Here is a 9,642-nt window from a genome sequence, read left to right as displayed (position 1 = left end):
TTCTAGTATTTTTCTCTATCCCTTTCTCTATAGCAGTTCTCAACCTTCCTAGTGTTGCAATTCTTTAATAGAGTTCCTCATATTATGGTGACCCCAACCATAATATTATTTTCATAGATACTTTATGAGTATAATTTTGCTACTCTTATGAATCATAATATAAATATCTGTATGTTTCTGATAGTCTTATTTAGCCCCTGTGAAAAAATCTGTGACCCACTCATTGGTTAAGAACCACTGCTCTAAAGGTTTAAAATTTTCTTTGTAGAGGTCTTTTACTTGTTTGATTAGATTTATTCCTAGGCATTTTATTTTCTCTTAGGCTATAGTGAATGGGAATGTGCCCATTATCTCCTTCTCTGTGTGCTTGCTGTTGGTATGTAGAGAATCTATTGATTTATACAATTTTATTCTGCATTCTGCCACATTGTTAAATTTATTATTTCTAGATATTTTTCTGTTAGAATTTTTGGGATCTCTAATATATACTACCGTATCACCTATAAATAGCAGTAGTTTGACTTCTTATATCCCTATTTGTAACTCATTAATTTCTTTCATTTGTTGTATTGCTCCAATTAACTAGTATTTTGAGCACAATATAAAAAGGAATGGGGATAATGGATATCCCTGTCTCATTCCTGACTTCAGGGGAATTACTTCAAGATTTTCTCCATTTGAGATGATATTGGCCAAAAAATCCTTGAATATAGATTTTATCATGTTGAGGGATGTTCCGTCTAGTCTTATATGCACTGGGAGTTTTGTTATGATGACATGCTGGATTTTGTTGAGGCTTTTGCTATTGAGATCATCTATTGAGATGATCATGTAATTTTAGTCTTCAATTCCAATTATGTAATGTATTACATTTAATGACTTGCATATTTTCAATTATCTCTTCATTTCAGAAATAAAACTAACTTGACCATGATGTCTAGTCTTTTTAATGTATGTTTGTATTCTGTTTCAAAGTATTTAATTTAGTAATTTTGAGTCTATGTTCATCAGGAACATTGGCCAGTAAATTTTTTCTGTGTTGTGTCTTTACCTAGTTTTGCATGAGAGTGATAGTGGCTTTATCATAGACAGAATTTGTGAGCAGGAGTTCCCCAATGTTCAGTTCAGCTGTTTCTGTGGGTTTCACCAGCCTGGTCTTGACCCCTGTGCTCTTCACTCTTCCTTCTCTGCATCTGGGTTCTAGTTCAGTTGGGTGATTAGTTATAGGTGTCGGCTTCTACTTCCACCAGCTGCTGGATGAAGGCAATAGGATGGCATGTAAGTCAGTCATCAATCTCATTATCAGGGGGGGGAACATTTAAGGGAGCCTCTACTTTGTTGCTTAGATTGTTAGCTGGTGTCATCTTTGTAGATCTCCAGACATTTCCCTAGTGCCTGATTTCTCTGTAAACCTAAAATGTCTCCCTCTATTATGATATCTCCATTCTTGTTATCTTATGTTCTTCCCCTGACTCAACCTTTCTGTTCCCTCATGTCCTCCGTATCCCTCCTCTTCTTCCCTTCTTGTTCTCCTAGCTCCCCACTCCTCCATTTTGTGATCTTAAGAGAAAATTTGTGCTTGTTTTCATAAATTCACTTAGGCCATTAGTCACTATTACACCAGTGGGTATAGCAGTCATTGTAGCAAGAAGGCTTGCAGCTGGATGCGATTTATGATTACCGTCTTCCTCTGGCAGTGTGTATACCACTTTCAAGTAGAGATGAAGCCACCAGATCAGTGCCAGCTGCATTTTGTCATATCGAATGACTCTAATATGTGATGCCTTTATACACAGGGTCTTATCACCAACTTCTGGATGGAAACTAAAAGCAATGTCAGTAGTCTATAATTCTTGTGATCTAGTATACTCCATTAACTAATGACTCCAAAAGCGATAACCCATCTTGGCACTGGGGTTTAATTTGCTAGTCTGTGGTATCTTGATGGGACATTGTTATATCTTTATAGGATACCTCAATTTAAAATCTTTTTATGCATGTATATGTATATAGTTTAGAAAGCTGCTACAGTAGTTAGTTTTCACATGGCTTTTTCAAAAGATCTTTAGTGTTAGATATCCTTGTCATTCTCTCCTAAGCCCCATTCTTCTATATTCCCATTCCATTTTACCCTTCCTGTTCCATTATTCCCATTTCCCCCTTCAGATCATTACATTCTAGAAATACTTTTAGGTAAGCTTCATATTTTCAGTAATTACTTTTATTTGATACACTTTTATAATTAATATTATATGAGGAATAATATTTTTAGAATTTAGTACCCTCAAATTATTTTCAAGTTAGTTCCTAAGGCTTTTTACATTTCATTGCTCTCATCTAGGGTGCTATTTCTTTGTTAATTAAAAAAAAAACTTGGTTGCTAATGTGTCTTTGAATTTTCTCTGTGGGAACATTTTGAGGTCCTCAAAGATAATTTGTCCTGCTTTTGTAAGTTTCCTTAGGTAATTAACAATGCAGAGTAATTTTGAATTTTCAATTAAGGGCCACACAGATTCCAGGGTTTTGGTTTGTGAGAATAAGGCTGGGGTTGAGATTACAGGTTCACAAGAGAGCGCTTTCTTTCCTGGTTACTAACACTTGTGAACACTGGTTGTCAACAGGATCTAGAACGATCTTTGGACATGTCTGTGAAAGCATATGTAACTTGTGTTAACTGAGGTGAGAAGACTCATCCAAAATGAACATTGGCCAGTAAATTTTTTCTGTGTTGTATCTTTACCTAGTTTTGCATGAGAGTGATAGTGGCTTTATCATAGACAGAACTTGTGAACAGGAGTTCCCCAATGTTCAGTTCAACTGTTTCTGTGCGTCATTCTGTGGGCTGGGTAAAAAGGAGAAAGGAAAATGAATTATTATATCCCTTCCTCTCTGCTTGTTGACTGTGGATGCAATATGACTAGCAGGCACATGATCCTGCTGCTGTGGCTCCTTCATCATAAAATGTCATATCCCCAGATGCTAAGAATAAACTCTTCATTCCTCAAGTTGGTTGTGTTATATGGTTTTGGCACTACAACAAGAAAAGTAATTACTGTAAGTTCCAAGGTTTGTATTATGACATTTCATGCCTGGACTATTTTATTATCCTTAACATTTTTAAATACCCCCTCGTGTGTGTGTGTGTGTGTGTGTGTGTGTGTGTGTGTGTGTGTGTGTGTGTAGGCACATGTGTTGCCACAATGCATCTAAAGAGGTTGGAAGGAAACCTCAGGTGTAAGAAATCTACTACCTTGTTCAAGACTGTGTCTTGTTATTTATTTTTTTTTCCTGAATGACCAGGGAACTTCTGAAGAATTTTCTTGTCTTCACCACTCATTTCCCCATACGAATATAGTATGTACACGATACCATATCTGGTTTTCCATAGTTTCTGTGGATTTGAACAGGTCCTTATGTCTACACAAGTGCTTTATCCTTTGAGCCATCCCCAATAACACTGTTTATTATTTGTATTATGCAAAAGGCATGAAGTCCCTAGGGATTTCAGTCTAATAAAGGAGAATTTCTCTTGTGACTACTTATATCACACTTATTCTGGGCTGCATCTTCCAAGACTCATGCAGAGTGAGAACAGAAGCTGGGCTCTGGATGAGCAAGAAAAATAAGTAACCATGTAACTTCTACCTGAAAACTTGCCTCATAGTATATTTTACAGGTACTGAACCCAACAAAAATGGAGCAGGTTTAATTTAATGTTGAATTCCTAAATAAATAATTTGACTTAATTAGATATTTTAATTTCATGAAGACAAAACTTTTGATTTTTCTTTCCATTTACCTAGGAAGAAAAAAATCACTGTAATATGAAATTTGGTACTATTTTTGTCTTCATGATTCATAGTTTTGAAAATCCTTTATAAACAATCTCTGAGGATTTTCATTATTGCTCATAAAATTATCTTAGAAAGTTGTTAATGAGCATAGGATGATTCAGAATGATTTAAATATCTTATTAAAATACTCAAGTGGAATTGGTCCCAGTAAGGTCTTCCAATACTCAATGTAGAAGATAATTACAGATCAAATATTTCACAAAATTTTGAGTTGATTTCCTTGACTTGGGAATATACTGTTTTCTTCAAATGACGTTTAAATAAATATATCTTAGAAATAGCATTCATGGGGAAATGGCCGCTGTGTAGTTACGACGGAGGCAGATCCCGGGAACCGTGCTTCGACGTGTCAGAAAGAATCTTGGCAGTAGCTTAAAGACATCACTGACTTCTGGATCCTGCATAAAGCCCAAGGAGAGAAGAAATGGGCCGCTCTAATTCTAGATCACATTCTTCAAGATCAAAGTCTAGATCACAGTCTAGTTCTAGGTCAAGATCAAGATCACATTCTAGAAAGAAGAGATACAGTTCTAGGTCTCGTTCCAGGACATATTCAAGGTCTCGTAGTAGAGATCGTATTTATTCTAGAGATTATCGTCGAGATTACAGGAATAATAGAGGAATGAGACGGCCTTATGGGTACAGAGGACGGGGTAGAGGGTATTATCAAGGAGGAGGAGGTAGATACCATCGAGGTGGCTATAGACCTGTCTGGAATAGAAGGCATTCTAGGAGTCCTAGACGAGGTCGGTCACGTTCCAGGAGTCCAAAAAGAAGATCCGTTTCTTCTCAAAGATCCCGAAGCAGATCCCGTCGATCATACAGATCCTCTAGGTCTCCAAGATCATCATCATCTCGTCCTTCATCCCCATATAGCAAATCTCCTGTCTCTAAAAGACGAGGGTCTCAGGAAAAACAAACCAAAAAAGCTGAAGGGGAACCCCAAGAAGAGAGTCCTTTAAAAAGCAAATCACAGGAGGAACCAAAGGATACATTTGAACATGACCCATCTGAGTCTATTGATGAGTTTAATAAATCTGCCACATCTGGTGATATCTGGCCTGGCCTTTCAGCCTATGATAATAGTCCAAGATCACCTCATAGTCCTTCACCTATTGCTACACCACCCAGTCAGAGTTCATCTTGCTCAGATGCCCCCATGCTTAGTACAGTCCACTCTGCCAAAAATACCCCTTCTCAGCATTCACATTCCATTCAGCACAGTCCTGAAAGGTCTGGATCTGGTTCTGTTGGAAATGGGTCTAGTCGATACAGTCCTTCCCAGAATAGTCCGATTCATCATATCCCTTCACGAAGAAGCCCTGCAAAGACAGTTGCACCACAGAATGCTCCAAGAGAGGAATCTAGGGGGCGGTCCTCTTTTTATCCTGATGGAGGAGATCAGGAAACAGCAAAGACAGGAAAGTTTTTAAAAAGGTTCACAGATGAAGAGTCTAGAGTGTTCCTGCTTGATAGGGGTAATCCCAGGGATAAAGAGGCCCCCAAGGAGAAAGGATCAGAGAAAGGCAGGGCAGAGGGAGATTGGGAAGACCAGGAAGTTCTAGATTACTTCAGTGATAAAGAGTCTGGAAAACAAAAGTTTAATGATTCAGAAGGGGATGACACAGAGGAGACAGAGGATTATAGACAGTTCAGGAAATCGGTCCTGGCAGATCAGGGGAAAAGCTTTGCTACTTCATCTCACCGGAATACTGAGGAGGAAGGACCCAAATATAAGTCCAAAGTTTCACTAAAAGGCAATAGAGAAAGTGATGGATTTAGAGAAGAAAAAAATTATAAACTGAAAGAAACTGGATACATAGTGGAAAGGCCTAGCACTGCAAAAGATAAGCACAAGGAAGAAGACAAAGGTTCTGAAAGAATAACAGTAAAGAAAGAAACACAGTCACCTGAGCAGGTAAAGTCTGAAAAGCTCAAAGACCTCTTTGATTACAGTCCCCCTCTACACAAGAATCTAGATGCACGAGAAAAGTCTATCTTCAGAGAGGAGAGCCCGCTTAGGATCAAAATGATAGCCAGTGATTCTCATCGTCCTGAAGTCAAACTCAAAATGGCACCTGTTCCTCTTGATGATTCTAACAGGCCAGCTTCCTTGACTAAAGACAGGCTACTTGCTAGTACGCTTGTCCATTCTGTCAAGAAGGAGCAAGAATTCCGATCCATCTTTGACCACATTAAGTTGCCTCAGGCCAGCAAAAGCACTTCAGAGTCATTTATACAACACATTGTATCCTTGGTTCATCATGTTAAAGAGCAATACTTCAAATCACCTGCAGTGACCCTAAACGAGCGGTTCACTTCATACCAGAAAGCCACTGAAGAACATAGTACCCGGCAAAAGAGTCCTGAGATACACAGGAGGATTGACATCTCTCCAAGTGCTCTGAGGAAGCATACCCGTTTAGCAGGGGAAGAGAGAGTTTTTAAAGAAGAAAATCAGAAGGGGGATAAAAAATTAAGGTGTGATTCAGCTGATCTTCGGCATGACATTGATCGTCGCCGTAAAGAAAGAAGTAAAGAACGGGGGGATTCCAAGGGCTCCAGGGAATCTAGTGGATCAAGAAAGCAAGAAAAAACTCCAAAAGATTACAAGGAATACAAATCTTATAAAGATGACAGCAAACATAAAGGTAGAGAGCAAGACCATTCTCGATCATCATCTTCTTCAGCATCACCTTCCTCACCGAGTTCTCGAGAAGAAAAAGATAGTAAGAAAGAAAGAGAAGACGAGTTTAAAGCTCATCATGAGATCAAAGACTACTCGGGATTTGCAGGAGTTAGCAGGCCTCGAGGGACCTTTTTTCGAATTAGAGGCAGAGGAAGAGCCAGAGGAGTTTTTGCTGGGACAAATACTGGTCCAAACAACTCAAATACCACTTTTCAAAAGAGACCGAAGGAAGAGGAATGGGATCCAGAATATACCCCAAAGAGCAAGAAGTACTTCTTGCATGATGACAGAGATGATGGTGTGGATTATTGGGCCAAAAGAGGAAGAGGTCGTGGTACTTTTCAACGTGGCAGAGGGCGCTTTAATTTCAAAAAATCAGGTAGCAGTCCAAAATGGACTCATGACAAATACCAAGGGGATGGGATCGTTGAAGATGAAGAAGAGACCATGGAAAATAATGAAGAAAAGAAGGACAGACGCAAAGAAGAAAAGGAATAGTATCAAGATTGCAACAGAGAGCACAACTTGACACTCAGTTTTTTTAAACCTGATTTTTGTTTTCAAATAAGAATGTAAACATTTTACTTAAAATTTACTGTTTGCAAGTAGTCTATAGGAATTTTGTTTTAAGTCTTCAGATACCTTGGGGAAAAATAGTAGACTGTATGTTGAAAATTGTATTGAAATAAAGTAGAAAATGTTCCGTACCATATTTGTAACAAAAAAAAAAAAAAAGAAATAGCATTCATGTTAGATGTGACTGTGCCCTTTATCCATAACTTTGGAGCAAGCAGAAAATATGTACAAAATTTCAGATATGCTGTGTAGGAACAAAGCATTCGGAAAGAGCTGAATTACTTAGGCAATGTCACCATCACCAAAGGTGTTTAGAACCTATTTTGAATATTTTATTCTACCTATTAATTTTTGCTTTGAAATGATTTCCTGTGTCTTTGAGCAAGGGCAACCTCTCACTGGGCTTAATGAATCATTTAAATGATACGTTTGAAATGACATTTCCACTGACACTTGGAAACTGCCACTGCTGTATCTTTCTGGGTAGGGGACAACAATAAAAGCCCCTTCTCACTCTTACAATATTGACAGGTGGAACTCAGCATTGCACTGTCTGCTCCGCCAAGGCCATACACTTACTGCAGGTAAGCAACAAATAGGTTTGCAACAGTACCAAGCAAGCAAAGAATGCTCAGTTCCAGGAACGGGTGGGATGTAGCAAGATTCTGCTTTTGATGCTGTCTGTGCACTCTCAGCACTGTGGGCATGCAGCTATAAATGCATATTCATTTAGTATACTTTGAAGGTAGGAATGCTTTCCAATTTAAAAAGACCTATTATCACAAAAGAGTTACATAAGTAACCTAAAATTTCACCTCTCCAACTGTGAATACTAAATAGGTACAGAATTTATTAACTATGTCTAGTTTGGCTTAGAATTATGTTCCCATGCCATATTTCATGAAACAACTGTGACCTATGTGGAGGCTAGTTTACTTTGCTGACTCGTCCACTGTTAATTTAGGCCCTGATCTGGACAGTCTTAGTGATTTTGTCAGCATGAGTAAACTTTTAACAGGCTTCTTTCAGATTTTGAAGCTATGACATCCACTTTTCATGAACCATTCAGTTAAGAACACTTGTAGTTACAACTCCTTTTTCTACCCCAAAATATAACTTAAAAAGTAAAAAGACTTGCAATTTGTACAACTTAAGATAGTGTTCACAGTACTGGAAGGCTAGCTATTCTGCACACTACTGTGGGTGAAAGGCACCTATCAACCCAGCTACATCAGTGACCTGTCTGCAATAGTGGCACAAAACTTGCAGGAATAATCAGCTACTATCTGATAGATCTAAACATTCTTAGCACTCTGAGAGGTGCTGTAGTAACTTTGCAAAAAACACACAGAACAGGTGATTTTCCTGACCTTTGTGTATTTCATACATGAACACTGCATTCACTGTAATCTAACTTACATTTGGGGTATTCTGGTACACATTATATACCTTCAATTATTATAAAAGATTTTGAAGATGGATTTGTGTCTTCCTGATTGCTCAATATAATTACACGTACAGTAAGAACTGTCTTAAAGAGACTGTAGCCAGTAAATAACTAGAATGCATTGGTGAATGAAGAGTTAAGATCTGAGGCCCTCTGCATCCCAGGCCAGGCTTCAGGGTAAGAAGTGTTATCAGTGTGGATTGTAGATGGGTAACCCTTTGCTCTATGTCTAAAAATCAAAAATGAGTGAGCACATACTATGTTTATCTTTTTGTGGTTGGGTTACCTCACTCAGGATGGTTTCTTCTAGTTCCATCCATTTACCTGCAAATTTCAAGATTCCATTTTTTTTCTACTGAGTAGTACTCCATAGTGTTAATGTACCACATTTTCTCTATCCATTCTTCAGTTGAGGGGCATCTAGGTTGCTTCCAGGTTCTGGCTATTAAAAATAATGCTTCTATGAACATATGTACTTATTATATGAGTTTGCATTCTTTGGGTATATGCCCAAGAGAGGAATTGCTGGATCTTGAGGTAGACTAATTCCCATTTTCCTGAGAAAATTGACTTTGAAAGTGGTTGTACAAGTTTGCACTCCCACCAGCAATGGAGGAGAACTTTACAAAAGAGGAACTCTCTCCAGCATAAATTGTCACTGGTGTTACTGATTTTAGCCATTCTGTCAGGAGTAAGATGGTATCACAAAGTGGTTTTGAGTTGCATTTCCCTGATGGCTAAGGATGTTGAACACTTTCTCAAGTGTCTTTCAGCCATTTTGGAATCCTCTGTTGAGAATTCTCTATTTAGTTCTGCACTCCAACTTTTAATTACATTGTTTAGTGTTTTGGTGGCTAGCTTCTTGAGTTCATTGTACATTTTGGTGATCAGCCCTCTGTCAGATGTGGGGTTGGTGAATATCTTTTCCCATTCTGTGGGCTGGCGTATTGTCTTGCTGACTGTGTCCTTTGTTTTACAGAAGCTTCTTAGTTTCAGGAGGTCCCATTTATTAATTGTCGATCTCAATGTTTGTGCTACTGGTGTTATGTTCAGAAATTGGTCTGTACCAATTAGTT

General features: G+C 38.3%; 1 protein-coding gene across 1 annotated transcript; it reads left to right on the top strand.

Annotated features, from left to right (window-relative positions):
* The first annotated feature begins 4,149 nt into the window (after nt 1–4,149).
* Nucleotides 4,150–7,255, top strand: LOC100764824 (bcl-2-associated transcription factor 1-like). The gene has a single exon (XM_027419783.1). It carries the CDS (start codon nt 4,279–4,281, stop codon nt 7,039–7,041), a length of 2,763 nt encoding a protein of 920 aa, XP_027275584.1. The 5' UTR covers nt 4,150–4,278; the 3' UTR covers nt 7,042–7,255.
* The last annotated feature ends 2,387 nt before the right edge of the window (nt 7,256–9,642 follow it).

The sequence above is a fragment of the Cricetulus griseus genome, chromosome 5 (assembly GCF_003668045.3).
Source record: "Cricetulus griseus strain 17A/GY chromosome 5, alternate assembly CriGri-PICRH-1.0, whole genome shotgun sequence".
NCBI lineage: Eukaryota > Metazoa > Chordata > Mammalia > Rodentia > Cricetidae > Cricetulus > Cricetulus griseus.
The sequence above is the reverse complement of the archived record's forward strand: the minus strand, read 5'-3'. Positions and strand labels throughout refer to the sequence as shown.

Coding starts and splice junctions, on each gene's coding strand:
- LOC100764824 (XM_027419783.1), top strand. CDS start 4,279: ATGGGCCGCTCTAATTCTAGATCACATTCTTCAAGATCAAAGTCTAGA.